Source organism: Solanum verrucosum, unplaced genomic scaffold, assembly GCF_900185275.1.
Source record: "Solanum verrucosum unplaced genomic scaffold, falcon-dt-bn FXZP01000103.1, whole genome shotgun sequence".
Classification (NCBI taxonomy): domain Eukaryota; kingdom Viridiplantae; phylum Streptophyta; class Magnoliopsida; order Solanales; family Solanaceae; genus Solanum; species Solanum verrucosum.
The window spans coordinates 9,885,282-9,906,760 of NW_026020048.1; the positions used below are offsets into that span (position 1 = coordinate 9,885,282).

Below are 21,479 nucleotides of genomic sequence, written 5' to 3' on the forward strand. Positions count from 1 at the left end.
AATAATATATGGTATAAAATATTAAAAGTGGTAATATATGTAATTGTTCAAAAATAAAGATAAAATTAGTATATACTACTCCCTCCGTCCACTTTTAATTGTCATGGTTTCCTTTTTTAGAGTCAAACGATAAGAACTTTGACTAACATTTTACGATGTATATTTCATCATATTAATACGCAAAAAAATTGCAATTTATAGTACTTTTCGTATAATTTTTTAATATCTAATTTTTTTTGTTTAAAATATCGAATTAATATAATCTAATTTAACTTTGAAAATTAGTCAAATTGACTTTCAAAAAACATAACATGACAAATAAAAGTGGACAAATGGAGTATATGATAGTGATGTATAATTTATCCATAATGGGGGCAATTAAAAGCAAGATACTGAAATATAGCCAAATTTTACGGAAATGATGAGGGAATGAAAAATAATGAATCGATGTTGTGCTAAACAATACGGAAGGAGATTAATAGGTTTTGGTGGAGTTGGTTATTGAAATTAGGAATAAGTTATGTATGGATGGACACACGCCATGTTTCATATGGAACACATAATTAGTGTACCACGCTTCCCACTATTTATGTTCTTTTTTTTCTTCACTTAATGATTAACAACTAGAAGATATTAAAGAATAATTAATTTGAGAATTAATTTTAAGATGAATTTATTTTATATTTGATTGTAATAATATTGTAGATAACTTATTCTGAAATTATAATGTTATTTTATCGTATATTCAAGGTGGAATAACAATTCTAGGATAACTAATTTCTTAATAGGATGTCCAAATTAAAACACTATTTATTTTGAAACGGGGAAAATAGTCAAAAGGTGAGAAAAAAGAAAAGAAAAAAGGTGAGTCATATTCCGCCGCAAAGCAGCAACGGCAGATTTTGGTAAAGCTTTGGTTGCCGGTGATTTCGGTTGCAAAAGATGTTTATAGGCACAGAATGCTAAGGATAAAGCCCTCATTTTGATTGCTTATAAATAAGGAGATAATAAAGGCAGCTTCGACTTTCTACTTTACCCCTCATAATAATGCTTATTGCCCTTCGTTTTCGTGACACACACATGAAATGTTCATTCATTTGGTCTTACCATATTTGATTACATTGAGTAGAATTTGAAATCATAAAGTAAATTATCATCACCACTTGTTGAGTTGAAACACATTAAAATTCATAAAATATTTAGAGAGTGGTAGTGCCACTGCCAGTGTACATGAAAGTGTGACTATAGCCTAATAAAAATATGAGTCCACATCATTGGAATAAGTGCAGTGAACTGTAAGGATCACATGTTGGCATGTTCAATTGTATATGACGGCAACAGATAGTAATTGATTCTGCCTTACTATTGGTTATTTTATCAACTACGTACAAGGCTCCTATTTTGCGGCTAAACCAACTTGCCTATAGCCTCGGGACCTTTTCCTTTTGCAATTTGCATTTCTGATGATTCTCATTATACCTAACTTTTCTTAATTTAATTTCTATTCTACAACAATCTCATTTATTTTCATATGGTGTCCAGAGTCAATATTTGAGCGTCGATTAAGTCTTGATCACACATTGCAGGATCAATTTTTGAGTGACACTCCCAACAAAATTTTCTCCTTATCCAGAGATTAAATCTGAAATCTTTGGATTAGAATATTTGAATCGTACCACTACACTACAACTCATGTTGATACCACCTACTTTATTTGAATGTCTGACCAAATTTACTGTTTTCAACTTTTTGAATTGGAGAGTATGTACACACATTTATAATTGTCTCTTTTACTAGACTCAAACAGCCCACAGGAATTAGATAAGGTAGTGAGAATCCCATCTTTCTTCGACTTTCTCAAATTTGAATACTTCAATACTACTACTCTTTTTTCAATAGATGATGGCCAGTTCAGATTAAATGAATACAATAATCGTGGCGTTATATTTGAAATTTTCAAAAATCTAGTTTGCACAATTGAAGATTTCCTAACTCGATCTTTTTACCCTTTCAAAAATATGGAAACTCTAAAAACTAGTTAACGTTGTATAAATTTTATAAAATATCCTATAGCTAGCTGGCCTTTTTCTTTTTTTTTCTCTTTCGATTGAGAATGTGGGAATAAATCTTTATTGAAAATATATAAGACAAGAAAGGATTTTTTTGTTAACATACAAAATTTTAAAGTTGACCCTACAAGGCAGGGATGGTGATGGTTACGAAATCTTGGAAATGGATACTCTACCACTCATTTTATTTGTTCATAAAAATAAGCACGTCCCATATTCCTTTCAATTATTATTCACAATTACATTTTAAACATCCCAATGAAAAAAATTCAAAAGAGATCTCAAATCAGACCCACACAGTGGTGAAAAGTTGCTATCATGGTTAAATTGTAAATTAAATTAAATCATTCCAAATTGTTCGTTACATGCATTGCGGCTAATAGGTGAGTCCAAAAGTCACAGCATCTTTGACTCATATTTTTTCCCGCACACAAATTACAAGCTTTAGCATTCTCTCACTTTTATTACTATTGCTGCTATTGTGAGCTCATTTATTTCGTATCAAGTAAATTTTTAAAGTTTTTTTTATTGTTTAAGATAAATATTTGAATTTTTTCATATTTGTCCTTTCATTTGTTGAAGTTTTTATATTTTTTAAGAGACAATTACATTAACTATAAAGTTACTCCCTCCGTTTCTATTTATATGTCACTGTTTTAGATTTTAACTCCCTTTAAAAATTAGGTAAGTTTACTATTGTACCTTTATTTAGTGTTCTTTTGTAAGCATGTTTTCAATAAATTAACATAAGTTAATTTATTTTGATTAATTAAATTGATCAATTAACATGAATTAATCATTTAGTTTTTCTATGTTAGTCAAATTCATATTTTCAAAACTAATAACTCTCTATGGTAAAATAAGAAAAATAGTGTTATTTATGTATTGATTTTATGAAATGACAATAAAGATCATCTATTTTTAGTAAGTACGACATATAAATAGGAACGGAGGGAATATATATTTATAAATTCACAAAAGGCAATAGTAAAAAATAATTATGATTTAAATTATAATTTTCAATGTTTTTCTTAATGCCTCACAAGTTGAGGTAATATTGAAAAGAGAATAGTATTTTGTTACAGGTCCATATTATTGATGCAAATTGCAGCATTATTGGCACTCTTCATGGTTCTAATGTTGCATTTGGCTGATTTCAAAAGTGAAAAGAGTAGAAAAGTTTCTATGTTAAAATTTTTGGGGTAGGTAGGGGCCTGAGCGGGGAGTGGAGAGCATTATATGGAATTATTCATACCAAACCAGATTTTTTATTTGTACATCTAAATTATGATATATATATATATCTATCTTGCAGGAAGTATGTAGCAACCGACAGCTATATCTATTGGTTGGCTAATCATTAATTTTATATTTCATTTAATTGTATTAAAAAATTGGTAATCTCTTGTTTAAATGGATACGAAATCTGATTTTTTGTATTTTAGTACTAATTAATCTTTTTTGAAGAGAAGGATGTATGACATGATTTCAAACCTCCAAAACGTGCTAACAAACTCGTAAAACATGTGATTTAAAAAGCAGAGTACGTCTCACGACCTTGATATAAAGTAATATACATGTGGATAGAGGGGAGTATTATAAATAAGTTATTAATGGAGTATACGAACACACAATTTTCAGGCATTACACTGTCTATCAATAACGTGGAACTATTTGGCGTTTGTTGATCATAGAGTTTTAACAAAAGAAAGAATTTATGTTTTTGAGTAGTTTTTACAAAAACTTGTTATTTTTTTCAGTCTGGATGTTTAGTTGAAAAACAACATTTTACTTTTTAAAGAATTAAATTCCAACAACTAGTTTACCAAAACTCTTAAGCAAATGTCACCTTGTACACAAAATTTAGTCGCTTACACGCCTAATTGAGCAACTACTTAATACCAGGACATCCAATTCATGCTTAGGAATTACTAAAACTTTGTTGAAAGGGAGTTCTGGAGCAACGATAAAGTTAAATTTGTGTGATCTATAAGTCATGGGTTTGAGTCATTGAATGAACTACTAATGCTTTGCATCAAAGTTGATGTAATGCATATTATGGATCCTGTGTGAACGTGGAGTGCTTCGTGGAGTTGCACCTTTTTTTATATCTATAAATAGTAAAGCTAGTGTAGATAAGATATCTTGCAGCAGTCACTTGGAGGTTTAATTGGAACTTTTAGCATTGAATTTCAAATTATAGCCATCATGTTATTAAACTAGTTCTACTTGCATTAAAAAAAGTATGAAGCTTTGCGGCGCACCGGCACCAATACCTGATTTTGCGCAAACCTTGCCTTGCCTGTGATTACTGTTAATAGGCACAGAATACTTGGGCAGTTGCCTTACTTGTAACAACAGAAACCGTTCAATCTATTGCGTATAAAACCAGTTATACTAGCCTTTTGGTTTACCCCTCATAATGTCATTGCCTTTTTTGGTTTACAGCCAATATTTTAACAATACTTGTGCATTGAGAAAATTTACACTTTTGTGTTTATGTTACCGTTGTTATTAAATACGATTCATTGGGTAATATAATAATACTACCCTTATTATTTATTACTTTTTAAGATGTGCGACAAGTTAATAGTGGACAATTATTATTGAACAGATGAAGTAATTCCATTTTGTCTTGGCATTTGGAAAACTTGACGAGTTTAGATTCAATCACAATCATATAGGAGGAACCCAATTGCATAAGCTAAGCTACATATAAAGTCAAAAGTTGAGAAGATTTGTCCCACCTCTATTCCATTTCAATTGTATGAACAAATATAGGGTAGATTTGAAATAAATACTAGTTAAATGCTCCCGCTCCAACTTACCATTGTTTGGGTACCAAAGATTGCTTAATATTTTTGTGGCCCAATTTGCACCATTCAAAGGAAATGTCAATGCACAAAACAAATAAGTAGATGAAAATGTGGGGTCCACAGCACAAAGGCCATGATCAGTGCTCATGCAAGTGAGAGTGAAGCTAGCTGTGATTAAAGATCACATCATGGGATTTGTGCAGTGCATTGTAGCAATCACATGTTGGCATGTTCTTCCCCAAATATTGCATGAAGGCAACAACATATGGAGTAATTAATTACTACTATTTGCGGCTAAAAAGGCATGGGATTTCTCAACTTGCCTCGGGACCTTTCTATTTGCAAATTGCAATTCGGAGGATTGATTCTCATAAGTTAACTTAAGAAAATGACGTTTTCAATAAAATCTTGATTTAGAAATGAATTATTGTTTTTTAAAGACGTGCAAAATTCAAAAAAGTGGAGTAGAAATGAACAAAACGACTAGTCATTTTTTGTTAACCTGCAAATCACTAAAACGCAGACTTTCTTCCTTGACCTCCACAATTTGAATGTACTACTTTAAATTTTAATACTGCTCCCATGTTTCAAAAGATGACGGCGAGTTCCAAGAACCAGGTCAAATTTTTATGTTAAAAATAAAATTTATTGATCCTCAAATATTTTTAATTAAAATTAGTTTGGAAAACAGTAGTTTCATTGCCATGATTTTGGGGGAAAAAAACCTAGTAATCAAGAAACAAAATAAACATCAGTGATCCCCAATTACACTCTTTGTTTCATGTAGAATTTCATACCATAATTGCATTCTGTTTTATATATACAATGAACTGACATTTATGTACAAAAAAATAAAAAAGATATTGGCTATTCTCTAAAGTTAATTTTTTTTAAAAAAACAGAGCTGCTAGTTGAAAAAAAAATCTGCAGAACTCTGTAAATCTGACTCTAATCACCGAAAACCTTAATAAATGATTTGACATCATCTAACGCTGACCCAACCATCAGCAGCCGACCAGTCAGATTCAGGTCTGATTTCACCACTTAACAATGCCCGCAGCCTTTCAGCCGGCGTTGTGGACCATGACCCGCCGTTCAAATTCCGCAATTCTTGAATTGGCAAAGATGTAATTGGATATGTTACTGATGATTCAGAAGAGTCATCAGATACCCAATCTGGGAAATCAAATGGGCACCTTGGAGATGTTGAAGGGCTGCCACTGTTGCATCTTTCTTCATTCAATAAAACAGTGTCATCTTCATCAGCAACAAAGGGGTGTTTTAGAAGCATCTCAGCCGTCCATCTCTTTTTCGAGTCCTTCACGAAGCATTTTTCAAGAAAATCATTTCCTTCTTCCGATAACTTCGTCGGAAATTCAGGCAACTCATCACCAACTCCAATTTTCATTAATAGTTGGGCTAAATCTGAGTATCCCCAGACTGGAACTCCTGTTGCCATCTCAGCAATTACACACCCAAGTGCCCAGATATCGGCGGGAGTATCTAGTTCGCCGGCGGTGACCATTTCCGGCGACATGTATAGTGGGGTACCCCTCAATTCACATCTCAATTTATCGTCTTTTATTGATTCAATTCTCTTTGCCAGCCCAAAATCAGCGATTTTGACTTGACCATCTTCGCCAAGAAGAATGTTCTGCGGTTTAATATCGCAGTGAACATAGCCACACTTGTGGATATAGTGTAGCCCTTTCAGTAAGGACTTGGTGTATTTTCTGATTTCAATCTCCAGCAACTTACGATCACCGGAATTCTTGAACTTTTCCGACAAGGCACCTCCTGAAGCATACTCCAACAAGACATTGTACAATTTTTCGCCTTTTTCGTATGAATAGCTGTCACCAAGGCAACTGATGATTTGTGGGCAACCCTTAATCTCATCCAAAATCAACTTCTCGTTCTTCAGAGTAGCTGAGCGAGAAGCTGTAGATGATTTGACCACCATAACTTGAGTGCTCTGTTTTCTGGGTATTGCAAAACTAACTTTGCCGAAGCTTCCATGGCCTATTGCTTCACCTCTTACCCAATCCATTTCTGTTATTTTTTGTAAATAGAAGTTTCTTGTGCTAAAATTTTGGTAATTTAGGATTTTTCAGTTATAGAAGGAAAGAAGATATCTGCAATTCACATTTAACTCTGTTACACACGCCACTTCTATATATAGCGTGAGGGGAATTTTTTAACTTTACTTTTTTCTTTCAAATTGTATCTTTTTTTATGGTATTAATTTTTCCACAAGTATTAATAAATGAATATATGCGCCTATTGGTTTTATCATAAATAGTACAAGTTGTGTGAGAGTGGCAATAATAATAAAATAAAAAAGGACACGTGATAGCAGAGAGATTTTTCTTCATAATTTTACCAAACTGCTTAAATCAATTTTGGTCCAATGAATCTTTGTCTATGTCAGCAAGTCAATATAAAGAGGTTAAATTAAAAATCATGATATTTTTTACTTAAATCTTATCGAAATACGAGTGTACATCCAAGTGATGTGGCTGATATAATGATATTGATCAAGGAAATAATTTGGGTTACGGCAACCATGTAGATCAACACTGCAAGTAATGTAATATAACTCGGTAGAGATATAAAGAATATACTATCATTATTCGTTAAGTGATATGAGAAATTAACTTGTAACCATCTAAGCGTGGATAGTTATCCGTTATATATCAGTATTATAATTATAAATGTCTTATACTAATATTTTAATAAAAAGAGATTTAGGAATGTGTTTGTTAGGTGTGCTAGATATTCTTATTAAGATCCTTTTCCATTCACGTACTAAAATTAAAATTTGTATCCCCACGAGAATGAGATGTTGATGTTTATCAAACCTGTCACTAGTGACTTTGTTGAACGTACCATACTCTATTCATGGTCACATTTTAAACATCTCAATCAATAAAATACTAAAAAAAAGAAGGAAAGAGAGAGGTCTCGATCAGCAATTGATCAATCTTCTCAAAGTATTATTGTACATGAATGATGGCTAGTAGGTGTGTCCAAAAGTCACACTAATAATTTTGCAAAAAAAATTAGCCACCACTAAGTCTTAATTCGCATATTTTTCTACTTAAGTGCCATCTTCTTAGTACTAATCTTTTTAATTAATACTAGCCACTACTTGTTAGTACGAATAATACTACTACAATTTACATGTCCATTTCAATATTGCAAATTGCACTCCTTCTTGGCTCTAGTGGACTAATATTCTTTTAATACTATTTACTTCCACAATATTTATTGCGTGCTAATTGCATTTTGACTAATCTTAAACTAAAGATTTAGCGGTCCTTGCCATTCATTTTGACGGCGGAAACAATTACAATTCACTACTTGCTGATAAATTTCATCCACGAAAACTTTATATATTGAAAAATGACTTGTATGAATTGTTAAAGTATGTAGTCAACAAATTAATCAACCCCCTCCATCCTCCTCCTTTCCCTACCGAAATTCATATTTATATATATTATAGTAAGAAGAATTAGGCAACCGATAGTACTTAATCTTTTGACATATTTTTATTTTTTTAGTACTTGTGGATGTTCGAAAATTGAGGTGAATTGTTGAAATTTAGTCAAAATTATGCTCAAAGGATAAAGAAATGAGGATAACTTCCGGTTGGAAGCTAAGGCGGGGAAATAGAAGTCGGTAACTTTTGCTCAAATAATATGTTTTTATTAAAAAATTATTGAACATATATAAATATTAAGTTTAGAACCCAAGTATTAACACTTAAAATCATGGTTATAAAATTTAAAACTCATCATAAAGTTAAAATTTTAACTTCAACACGGTAAAACAAAAAAAAATAAAAAATTGGTAGGGGATGCAATTAAAACTAGGAATACGGAGACACGATATATTCAGAGCCGTGGAAATAATTAGTACAACCACACTACCCACATGGGAATCCAATCCGAAGTATCTATATATCTTTATAAATTTTGTTAATATTATTAAGTGGAAAATGCGAGCTGATTAGGAGCATGTTCATGTATCGAGGACTACTAAGTTATTTTCCATTGTTAGTACAATGATATGAATTTTATATTAAAAACATAAACGGATTAATTAATTGCTAACTACTTCTTTAGATTATTTAATAAAAGGAGTACTAATCTGTATAATGAACTCAAAAAAGAAAATGTGAGAAAGAATGTGCTTTGCGGCGGGAATAGCTGATTTTGCGCAAAGCCGGTGAATACTGTATGATTCTCATGCGTATGTATGAAGCAGATTTCCTTACTTTTTTTGTTTATCCAATCCAAATCATATTCCGCTAATTCGGTTGCTTCATGTTGTTCATTTCTTTTGGATTAAGCAATCTGAACATTACATTCGTTTGGGTAGTGGTATATGGAGTCCAGAGCCTAAGGGCGAAAAAATTTGACAAAAATTCTAAAAGGGTATATTGTTTTTTTTTTAATCAAAGGGGCAAAATACTAATGGGGTAGCGATTTTGTTTTGATGCCATTATTTCGTTAAACAATCAAAATCGCTGACCTATCAGCGATTTTGTCCAAAAAAAAATGCCCATTTTTAAAAAGAAAATCGCTGTCCGTGCAGCGTTTTTGGGGATTTTTTATTTTTATTTTAAAAAACAAAATCGCTGCAATGGCAACTATTTTAGTAAAACAAAATTTGTTTTTTAAATGGCTACCTTGGCAGCGATTTTGGCAGAAAATATTGTTTTTTTTCTTAAAAATCGCTGCCAAGGTGAAAGCTTTTTATTTTTTTAATCTTTAAGTGGTTTCCTATAAGCGGAAAGTTAATTATAACCTACATTCATTAATTTACTTTTCTTTTTTTATCAGTAACGTGAATAGACAAAGGCTAGTACTACTAACTACTCAGCGATTTTTAAGAAAAAAAAAATTCCGCCAAAATCTAAAAAAAGAAAAAAAAAGTTTCACCAAAATCGCTGCAAGGCAGCGATTTTTTTTCTTTCTAAAATCGCTACCTGTGGAGCAATTTTTAATATACTTTTAAGTTTAAAAATATTTTTTTTTAAAAAAACGCTGCCATTGCAGAGATTTTTATTTTATTTTTTAAAAAAAAATCCCCAAAAATGCTGCACAGACAGCGATTTTCTTTTAAAAAATGTAAAAAAACTTGGACAAAATCGCTGGTAGGTCAGCGATTTTACCCCTTTGGTTAAAAATTTTTTGATATACCCTTTTGAAATATTTGTCAATTTTTTTTCCCCTTTAGGCTCTAGAGTCGTGGTACATGTATATTGTTGTGGTATCATTAATGTATTTTGTTTAGAAATTACTCATTAGTTAATGATACTGTAAGAGTGTGTGTATATATATATATATATATATATATAATGGTATCATTAAGGCTTATTGTTCAAAAATTAATCATTAGTCAATGATACTATAAGACACTATCAGAAAAGTGTGAATTACATGGGGATTTTCCTGGGGATTAGTATGAAAATTTGCAGGAAAATAAGTTCCCTACAGATTTTCATACAAATCCCTAGGAAAATCCTCATATAATTCACACTTTTCTTGTATCCTAGAGTATATATATACTCTTATAGTATCATTGACTAATGAGTAATTTATGAATAAGAAACCTTAATGATATCAATACAGTATATATATATACAATGATTTAATATCAATTAAGCGAAATTATTAGCATTATGATACCAATACAATATCTATGATACTAATTTAATATCAGTTAAACGAAATTAGTTGGGGATACATAATGTAATTATTTAGTGGGGTATGATTATAAAGGCCAAAGGGGTATATGTTTGTAATTATTTTGCTTTTATAGGGTATTTCCTTAGTTTTCCCATTTTTTTTCTTATCAAAACAATGTATTTGAAACGTAAAGAGGAAACATTTATTTAAAGGGGAGGCAGGGGGCGGTGCTCAATTGAGTGAATGTAAGAAAAAGATGAGATAGATACACAGTAATAAATTAGAATTAGTGAGTGCAGTGCAGTATAACAATAAACACAAGTTGGCATATGTTGCTCCTCAAATTTTGCATGATCACATAATATTGATCCTATCAAGTGGCTGTTTAAGAAAACGCATCTCATCGCTCGCAGTTTTGGTGTAGAAATTACATATTCATATTAGACATTAATTTTAACAAAGTGGCTCTGGCAAAGGACATGTTTTTTTATGACTTACATACTCTAACACTTAAAATTTTGTAATGTACTTTAACTTATTGTTTTTCACAGGTTACTAATTAAAGTTTATTGAGTACTTTATAATACCTTAACTTGTTGAAGTTTTCTAATTTTAACCTTATTCCTTGGAGAATGCAAATTGAATACATAATTAGTTAACAAAAAAGGTGTGGTTGTCACGTGCTAGTTGCAAGTTGCAACTTACCTTAATTGGGGTGTTGAAAGGCTGACAAAACTATTGCAAATTAAAGGAGACTCTACACTTGTATATACACATGAAATACCAAAGCCGCCCACAGAAAAATGGACTGTTTTTAGTTAATTTGTTGATAGCATCCCTTCCCAAGCAAGATATATACATCACACCTTTTTGAGACAAAATATGAGGGAGGATTTGGGCCATCTGTGATCCACCACTAGGAAAATTGATGCAAATCTTTTAAACATAGTAACATGAGTGAGTATATTGGGAAGAGGGAGTGTTTTGTGGCATAGTTAAAGGAGCATGCACCTCTACTGTACATATATACAGCTGCTTTCCCTATTCTGGTCCAATCATATTCATTATCCATTCCTTTTCTATTAACTTCCTTACTTTGACTTTCTATATTTTAATGCATGCAATACTACTTTCTGAGTTACAACTTGTGCTCTACACCTTTTTTCTTTTTTTTTTTAATTATTTTAAAGTACAGTCAAATATTGGTCTAAAAATCTCATGGTTATTGTTATAGAGAGGTAATGTTTACATGTGTACCAAGGAGGAATATTTTTGCTAATCAATTTAACAGATAAATTAAAAAATTAGAAACACTATGAATGAAAAAGAGGCAAACACTAGTAGTCTTTTGTTGAAAAGATATTATCATAACCAATTAGTATTACTCAAAAACATTTATTTTTTTTGCCTCTAGATATTAGTATTTGAATTTTTACTATGCGCATGATATTAATGATGATTAGCATACATATTTTAATATATTGACTCATTGGCACTATTTTATGGCAGAGAAGTTGTTTCAAATGGACCCTATTGGCTCAAGTAAATAAAAAAATATTACACAAAATTATTATTTTTATATCTCCAAAATAATTTATTCATTGAATTATAGCTACATAAATAACATTCAAGACAGGTTGATTCTAATTTTTTTTTAAATTCATGTCTGTCTTAAATTATATATATATATAATTAATCATTTCTTATAAGGTCTGTTAAGCTAGTTAATTATTTTTGGTTAAATAGTTTATGACACTCCTTCCTACCAGAACAGAGATATGAGGTTGGATAAAGGAGGATCTTTATCCTTTGCTGAATGTGTTAGCTCCAAAGTTAGAACATAGGGATATCCACTTTAATTTATTTTTAAATGGGAATTTGGGAGTGAAGATTTAGACTAGGCCCAATTCTTTCTATTCCTTGAATGATAACGAAAATGATGTTTGCAAAGTGAAAAACACGTGGGGATGAAATGCAAGAAAAAATTATTCATGTAATATTAAGGGACAAAAACATCACTTGAAAATACATAATTTCTCCCTCTTAATTTATGTGACACTTTTTATTTATTTATTTTAAAAAAATATTAAACTATATAAATTTTGACCACATTTTTAGATATATTATTTTATCATATTAATTTGAGAAAATTGCAACTTATTATTCCTGCATATTTTAATTTTAAGATATTGAGTTAATCAAATCAAATTTAACATTAAAAATTACCCAAATGGACTATCGAAATCAAAAAATGCCACATATATTTAAACTGAGTGAGTAGCATCTAGTCTCTCTGCTGTGCGAACGCATAGGAGATTAATTTGATATATATGCATATGAAATTAAATAACCCTATACAATTATGAGGAATAAAAATCGATATTCAACCATTAATATAATGTCCAAATAAAATCATGTAATGATGACGGCTGCAGTTGACCAAGCAAAATAGTACTATTTCTAATTGAAACCAATCTTGAATATTACATGTTTGTTGAAAAGCTTCAAAATCGAAGTACTCCATTGACTTATCTAAAAGAAATCATACTGGACAACCCCCCCCCCCCCCCCCCCCCCAACCCACCAGTCTTGTAAAGTTGGAAATTTATAGGTATAATAGTCAAATTATAGCAATGTTCATACTTGTGTTTCATTCAACATTTGACTAAATTTAATGCCTCATTCACATATGATATATTTGTGAGAGGGGGTAGCTAGTATAGATAAAATTAGATCAAATATGAGAAGTAAGCTACATGGAAAGTGCTTAGAAAGTCTTGAAGTTTGGCTTCTTTTTCCCTATCAACTAACATCAAAATTGTGCACGAACTTTCCAAGTAGCTAATTGATGTGACTGCGTTCATTACTTATCAAAAAAAATAATCAAACTCAAATAAAGCACGTGCTACCAAGTAGCTACATACCTGCCTTAATTGAAACTTATCTCCGTTCCCATTTTGGTAGTACGTAGTTGAATCGATACTAAGTTTAAGAGAGATATTAAATTTTTTTAAGACATGTTGTCTTAAATACATTATAATATTTCAGTTGTTATAAATTTTTGAAACTTAAAACTTAAAATAAGTTATCCTATTTGTGTGGTTATAAAAATATCTCACTAAAAATGAAATGAAAATTTCCAAATTTGTATTATTCTTTTGGAATAGACTAAAAAGTAAAGTGTAACATAAACTGAAACGTGTATGTTTAGGTATTCTTCTATTTCATGTGGCGCTGTAATTATTTAGGCAATTATGTGTCTTTTTATTGAACTGTGATTTTACCAAAACAAGTTGTAATATTTAATTAGAAGAATTTAGTTTTGTATTTTCTAAATTATTTGAAAAATAATTGCGTAAACTACCCTACTTCCAAACAACTTTTTTTAATCGGTGAGGGGATATTTACTACCGAACTCACGTTGATAATTGGCGTTCAAGTTCAATGGATAAGCATATGAATGGTTATCTTAATCAACTTTCATGATAAACCTAAAAAGTTGGTCAATTCCCATGTTTGATAAAGATGAGAACAAGTAAATAGTGTAACAAAAATTAGGATTCATGCACATATATGATTCCTTGTATTTGATTCAATTTTGACTAAAATTGCATGCCTCTCTCACACATTACATGTTATATAAAATTGGAACACTTGCTGGAGGGGCCTTAATACGACACCTTGACATTACTAAAATCTAAAACCAAACTGATAGGAAGGTGCATGGAAACAGAGTCAGCCACGGAAACTTCACAATTCCGCACAGCCGCTATCTTCTCAAATCGCAACAAAAACGTGCTACAATAATCGAATTCACACCAAATAGAACCCCATTCGGAAATAACATTTCCTGCCAAGGATTAATCCGACAGAAACATTCACTATTCAGGGAAAACCGAACAGAATTAGAATTTTGTTTTTAAAGGTAATCAATTAAGAAATAGCTTAACTCAACGAAACAACAACATTGATTTTGATATAGGAAGTAATAACAAATTAAGAAGCTAAAAAAGTACTCTTTAACTGTACAGTTTGGTGAGTTTCAATCCATCGTCGTCATATAGAAATTCATGTATGTATTTTGTACAAAAAAATTGAACGAATTGGCCTAGCCTAATCACTAAATTGGCTAGCAAAAATCTTCAGAACTCTGAATTGTCTATGACTAAATTTTTTTTACTACAAAATTGACATCACCTAACGCTGACCCAGCCATCAGCAGTAGACCATTCAAATTCAGGTCTACATTCACACACTAATTCCCGAATTCTCTCTGTTGGTGATGTAGACCATGACCCATCGCTCCAGTTCATCGATTCTTGAAACGCCGGTGAGGGCAGTGATGTAATTGAACATGTTACTGAGGATTCAGCAGAGTTATTAGATACCCAATCTGGGAAATCAAATGGGCACCTTGGAGATGTTGAAGGGCTGCCACTGTTGCATCTTTCTTCATTCAATAAAACAGTGTCATCTTCATCAGCAACAAAGGGATGTTTTAGAAGCATCTCAGCTGTCCATCTCTTTTTCGGGTCCTTCACCAAGCATTTTTCAAGAAAATCTTTTCCTTCTTCCGATAAATTTTGAGGAATTTCAGGTAATTGATCACCCAATCCAATTGTCATCAACAATTTAGTTATATCTGAACATCTCCACACTGGATTACCAGTTGCCATTTCCGCCACCACACAGCCAAGTGCCCAGATATCAGCCGGAGTATCCTGTTCGCCTCCGATCACCATTTCCGGTGACATGTACAGCGGAGTACCCCTCAATTCACATCTCAATTTATCATCTTTCTTTGATTCCGCTCTCTTTGCCAATCCGAAATCAGCAATTTTGACTTGACCATTTTCGCTTAAAAGAATGTTTGGAAGCTTAATGTCGCAGTGAACATAACCATTCTTGTGGATATAATGAATCCCTCTGAGTAACCCCTTTGTGTACTTCCTGACTTCAAACTCCGGCAATCTCTGATCACCGGAATTCTTTAATTTATCCGACAAAGCACCCCCACAAGCATACTCCAATAAGACATTGTACAGTTTTTCGCCATTTTCATAACTGTAGCTGTCACCAACGCAATTGATAATTTGTGGGCACCCCTTAAGTTCATCCAAGATTATCTTCTCATTCATCAAAGTAGCTGAGCAGGAAGCGGAAGAAGACTTAACCACCATTGATGGAGAAAACAGAGTACTCTGGTTTCTCGGAATCGCAAAACTCACTTTGCCAAAGCTTCCATGCCCTACTGTTTCACCTCTAACCCAATCCATTTTTGTGTTTAATTAACTGAAGTTTATAGAGCTGAAAATTTGGTAATTTAAGGTTTCTTCTGTTGAGAGAAAAGGAAGAAGAGAAGTGGCAATGAGCTCTGTTTCAAGCAGCTGACTTCTATATATAGAGTTTGGGGGTTTCTAATTTTATTTTTATTTTTATTTTTCAAAATTCATATTTGATGGCTATATTAAATGAATTAATGTTCACACATGTAGTGACGAACACATGTGCGTAACTGCATATTGATTTTTTTTTATTGGTATAATAGTCGAGTTGTGCAAAAGAAAATACTTTAATATATTAAATTAAAATAAAAAATGCGCACGTGATGATGCAAAAGATATTTCTACCTAACATAAGTATTCAACACCTTTCATTATTAAAGGACGTCCATTCAATCAAACCTTGATATTTTTTAGTAAATAAATTACAGTGTTAGTAAAACTAAGATCTTTAAGGTTAAATCTCAAAGAAATTTGGGATTAGTTCAAAATAGTATCTTGGTAATTACTTAACTAATTCTGATATGGTTGATATAATATATATGAATTTTACAAAGTTACTAGTGAGTAGTGTATTCTCCCTTTGTCTAATTTAAATGACACAATTGAATTCAAGTAAAAAAAAAACTTTAAATTTATATATTTGAAATTACGTAAAATTATAATAATTAATTATTTAAAAAATATTTAAAAAACATATAAAGAAAATATATATATTTTTTTAAACTATTGACTCTCAAAATTTGAATGGTAAACTATAATTGAATTTGAGAACACGTGATTATTGAGGTGAATTAAATTTTTGTCTCTTTTATACGTGTTCGTTTGAGAAATCGGGGTGCTACTCTACTTATAATTATTTAATTCATATCAGTAATCATTCCCCATATTATGAACATTCAGCATCTCATTTTAAACATCCTAATCAGCACTGCAAGTTTAAATGGACTAATCCTCCAACTCCCATCATTAAACGAGTTTAAAGTTGTTAGATTTAACCTTGATATAAGAAGATTAGCTCCTATTAAATGTTGAAAAAAAATGTATAAATTCGTTAGTTTGGAATTTGGATGGATGAAATGTCTAGTCAATATCCAACATACTTCCCCCTACCTACTAATTCCCAACCGACAATTCATATGATGTTACTGTAAGTATAAGCCATAAGGTAACCGACAACTTTATATTCATTGCATAATCATCTTCTAATCACTTGTTTAGTATTGGTTAATGATACATTTGATCCATATTATAGAGAAAGAGAGAAGGGTTTGATTTTATATTCCTAAATAATTCTTTTGAAAAATAAATGCATGTTCAATAGTGCGATCATTTTAAAAACAAGGTACGTACGTAACTCATGGACGGAATCACTAATCATTGCTAATTAATACTAATTAGTAATTATGTATAATTGGTGAATGCATACTGACAGAGGTTCAAGATTTTGTTCACACTTGATGAATCACGTTTGGTCAAAGTTTTTTTCACATGATTTCCAAAGTGAAATGTATAGTAGCATAACTTGTGAATGGAAAATATGTAGTTTGCTTGTGTTCAATAATATGCAACTTAGTTTTAAAATGTATCACATATACTCTCTCCGTTCACATGTAAATTGTTGCTATACACGTACAACTTGTATAGAAATGTGTCATTCTTTGTTTCGGAAGGAAAAATATGTTACTATAGTTAATATATGATGAAATTAAAATAGGGGTTATGGATGTAGTACAATCAAATCATGTGGTAAGGATACGTTAAACGTTTAAAATTAAGGACAATTTAGGCAGGAAGAAAGATGTATATTGTCTAATCAAACAAATGAAATTGGGGTTATGCTGTCGTCGATGAAATGAAAGGGAAAGAACCCATTCTGTGCCAAAAATGCTACTGAGTGTGTAACTTTTTTGTGAACACACGTTATCTCAGCCATGTTTCATGCGGAATCACTCCCCCACATGGGAATTCAAGGTAATGAACAAACTATTTATCTAATAAAGTTTAAAAGTTCATCACACTAATCGAAAACTTGATAGAAATAGAATTTACAGTAATTCGTTTATAATAAGTTATTTTGTAATACTTGAATTGAAAATAAATAAATTATACTGGTGTTGTATACAGGGCCGGCTGAAGCCTAAAGCAAGTAAAGCATTTGCTTTAGGCCCCAAATTCAAATATTAGGAGTATTATATATAGAATAAAATTTTATTGTGAAAATAGTAATTTTGCTAACAAAGTTAAAAATTTTCCTTATAAAAAATGTTGATTTCGTAGTTGTATATAACCTAAGTAAAAGAAAAAGACGCAAGAAATAATTATGAGCTTTGCGTGCACCGACAAAAGCAGCTGATTTTGCGTAAGGCTTCTCGTCATTGTCGGTTTGCGAATAGTGTTGAAGACACACGGGAGGAAAAAAGGCTCATTTTGATGGCTTACCAAAAATGAGGGAAACCAGTTATATATTCGTTTGGACCCTCTCACATGTTTAATTTTTTTTTATCGGTTTTCCTAGAGATCTTTATCAATAATACAATCATTTTGTCGGGATAAAACAAGATTTGTTAGCCTTTAGACAACCCGAGGAATTCTTTAGGCATCTCTTATACAGTCATTGGCGAAAATCTCTCTCTTGTTCTTCAACCATAAGTAGGTAATAAGTGTCTTATTATAAGACTGTCCAGTGACCGGGACATCTCGGAGTCCAATCCCGGTTCATGTCCCGCCCGGTCCATACTGAATAGGAGGGGGGATGGGATGGGTCGTTGGGTTGGGCCCAGTATCCCGAACCAGTCCAGATCCGATACAGTCACATGAACCCGGCTTAGATTTAAGTTTCTTTTAGCTTTAATGACTTTGTGGAAAAAAATTGATATAACTTTAATGACTTTGTCGATACAAAATTAATTTTAGTGACTTTAGTAGATAATTAGAGTGACTTATATGCAATCCACTCAAACTTATAGGCTTATAGCTATAACTCATGCCGATGATCTTTTAAATATTACAAGTATGTGGGAACAGGGGAGTTTTTTATTCCATGATTAAATGTGTATCTTTTTATTTCTTGAAATTTAGCTTAAAATAAAAAAATTAGTTCAGGAAAGTTTAATAAAAAAAATTATTTGAACTGGTTGAGTGACTTTCTAGATGAATTTACAATAGTCGAGTGACTTTAGAAAACTACCGTTAGTTGAGTGGTATTTTGGGTTATGAAATAAATTTAGAACGATTCTCTAAGAAAACAGAATGACCATCCCAGATATTGTATCATCTCTTGCTGATCAACCAAAAAGTTTGCGTTATTCCTACTTCAAGCATCCAATATTCATTTTCTATTCAAGCTATATTAATTAAGAAGAAAAATTAAAACATGGGTGATAGAACGTCAGTTTTAATGTTCTAATCGATCAGCAGAGAGAAATAGTATTATGGATAGAGACAAACTAAAACGTTGCGTATGTACAAAGTCAAAAAATCATCTATGGAACATTAGCCAAAATTATACTAACTTTTGAATTGTGAGGGTGCTTTAATTTGTGCATCCAAATTCGAGTGAAAAGAGTAGAGTGCATGCATGTATCTTGAATTATATTTGATTGAATATTAAATAATTTTTATTCCTCCCTAGCTCACATATCACATGTTTAATTAATTAAACTTACGACACCTAAGTTTGGTTCCATTAATTCCCCCGAGTAGAAACAAAAGTGCCTTCAAAATTTAAAAAATGATCTAAAAAACACGTGCGAAAACAAAGTGGCACTAAAGCACCGGCATTAGCAAGACCCTAGCTTAAAACAATGGTCTTTTTACTGTTTGAAGTTATTAGACTTGTCCAATTATCAGTTCAAAATTTATCAGATTTTCTGTTTTTTTATTATTTTATTTTATATAACATGTAAAATATAAGAATAATTAAGGATGCGTTTGATATAGAGAAAAATATTATTAGATTTTAGCATGTGGCTGATATCCATGAAAAAGAGAAATGATTAGTGGTTTGATTTGATGTTTTATTATATATCTTGGGTGCGAATGCGTTCACCAAAAAGGGTCAGTTGGCCGAATGTAAAATTGTGCTTAGCGGTCCCATGTTTGATTGTGCTTCCTTGAGAAATCAAATCCTTCTTAAAGATATTTAGAGATAAATTTCTAAGAAATTTGATTTTATCTAGATTGTGTGCTAGATTAGATTGACACTACAAATCCACCGGTCAATAAGGTAGGAATATTAGTAGGAATATGAGGGAACTTTGAGCCCAATTGTTCATTGCATGGACTAGTAGCCCTTTTCAATATGATGAAGAGTTCAAAAGACAAATCTGGAAGGGTCAACCTCTTTAGCAATTTCAACGGGCACTATTTTGCTTAAAAGATCTAGAGAGCGATACCATAAGCAATTTAACAATTGTGTATCTCTATCTCTTATTCTTATTTTAATTACTTTTCGATCAATTGTATTTTGGTCAAGATTTTAAAGTGCATTCTCAACACCTCCTCATATTTCTTGGTCATCATTTCTAAATATATTTCTATTTTTCTTCTAGAAATTAACTAACAACTTGATCATCTTTCAAAGTAAAACTAAAGAAACACCCACAATAATTTTGACTTGAAGTTACCTCCACGAGCTTTGGTTGGGCCTTAGAGTATCTTTTTCATATTGGGCCAGATTGAGATTTGAGCCTAGATCGGTCATGCTCAGTCCAATCCATTTCAGCTATTCTTGGGCCGGCCCGCCACCTGCCCTTTATCTTCTTCACTTATTATTTCTTCTTGCTTTATTACTACAGAAGTTTTCATATTTTTAAATAAATTATATTATAATTTTGTAAATGGACAAGTAATTTGAGCAAGTAATATGAGACGATGAAAGTACTTAATTACCTACTACTGGTGTATTATAACTTGTAGCTGGTAATTAAGTACGTATGACTTTTTGCACAAGTAAAAAATCACTTTATTATTATTATTATAATAGAAGCAAAATCGTTGCTAAATAAAATTAAACATATATGAATACAATTAAACACACACAATGCAACTACATTGAAGCTAATTTTGGCTAAAAATTCCATCTAGCTGAGAACACCAAACATCAGTGGATAAGTAGTAGATCTACCACAAAGAAGCCCAATTCCCAAGCCATATCACACAAATAAAGGTACTAAAATTAATGCATAGATCATAAACAACAATAAATATGGTAATTGAATTGAATTGTTCATCTACGGCAACGAGTGATAGCAGAGCAACCTCTAGTGTAAGGGTGAGCTGGACCTGTAGCATGATAACAATGGTGCGTGTAATACGATCTGCCAGATCGTGGTGGGCAGGGGATTCTGTTAGCTGACAATGCTCCATATGAAATGTAGTACTTGAATTTGTGCCACAATAGAGATCTTCCATTTCCATCTAACTGCATCTCATCATCCTCTGTTTCTTCGTATAAAGACGACATTGCCATTGGCAACTCAAAATCTTCACTCACCAGTTGTTCTAAACCAAATTTATCAACTTGTGCTTCAATGACAATTGCATTGTTGGTGATGGTGAATAAGAAGATGATAAGGAAGAAAAGTATTGGAGACTCCATGGGTTGTATGCAAA

General features: G+C 31.7%; 3 protein-coding genes across 3 annotated transcripts; all 3 read right to left on the bottom strand.

Moving 5' to 3' along the window:
* Positions 1-5,828: 5,828 nt before the first annotated feature.
* LOC125822247 (mitogen-activated protein kinase kinase kinase 20-like) lies at positions 5,829-7,027 on the bottom strand. Its single transcript, XM_049501628.1, has one exon. The coding sequence runs from the start codon at positions 6,933-6,935 to the stop codon at positions 5,868-5,870; it is 1,068 nt and encodes a 355-aa protein (XP_049357585.1). The 5' UTR covers positions 6,936-7,027; the 3' UTR covers positions 5,829-5,867.
* Positions 7,028-14,617: 7,590 nt separating this feature from the next.
* LOC125822769 (mitogen-activated protein kinase kinase kinase 20-like) lies at positions 14,618-15,987 on the bottom strand. The gene has a single exon (XM_049502224.1). The coding sequence runs from the start codon at positions 15,855-15,857 to the stop codon at positions 14,775-14,777; it is 1,083 nt and encodes a 360-aa protein (XP_049358181.1). The 5' UTR covers positions 15,858-15,987; the 3' UTR covers positions 14,618-14,774.
* A 4,818-nt stretch (positions 15,988-20,805) lies between these two features.
* On the bottom strand, positions 20,806-21,479 carry LOC125822334 (protein RALF-like 34). The gene has a single exon (XM_049501728.1). It carries the CDS (start codon positions 21,463-21,465, stop codon positions 21,094-21,096), a length of 372 nt encoding a protein of 123 aa, XP_049357685.1. The 5' UTR covers positions 21,466-21,479; the 3' UTR covers positions 20,806-21,093.

Bases quoted from the DNA above. Each gene is read 5' to 3' on its own strand.
- LOC125822247 (XM_049501628.1), bottom strand. From the start codon at position 6,935: ATGGATTGGGTAAGAGGTGAAGCAATAGGCCATGGAAGCTTCGGCAAA.
- LOC125822769 (XM_049502224.1), bottom strand. From the start codon at position 15,857: ATGGATTGGGTTAGAGGTGAAACAGTAGGGCATGGAAGCTTTGGCAAA.
- LOC125822334 (XM_049501728.1), bottom strand. From the start codon at position 21,465: ATGGAGTCTCCAATACTTTTCTTCCTTATCATCTTCTTATTCACCATC.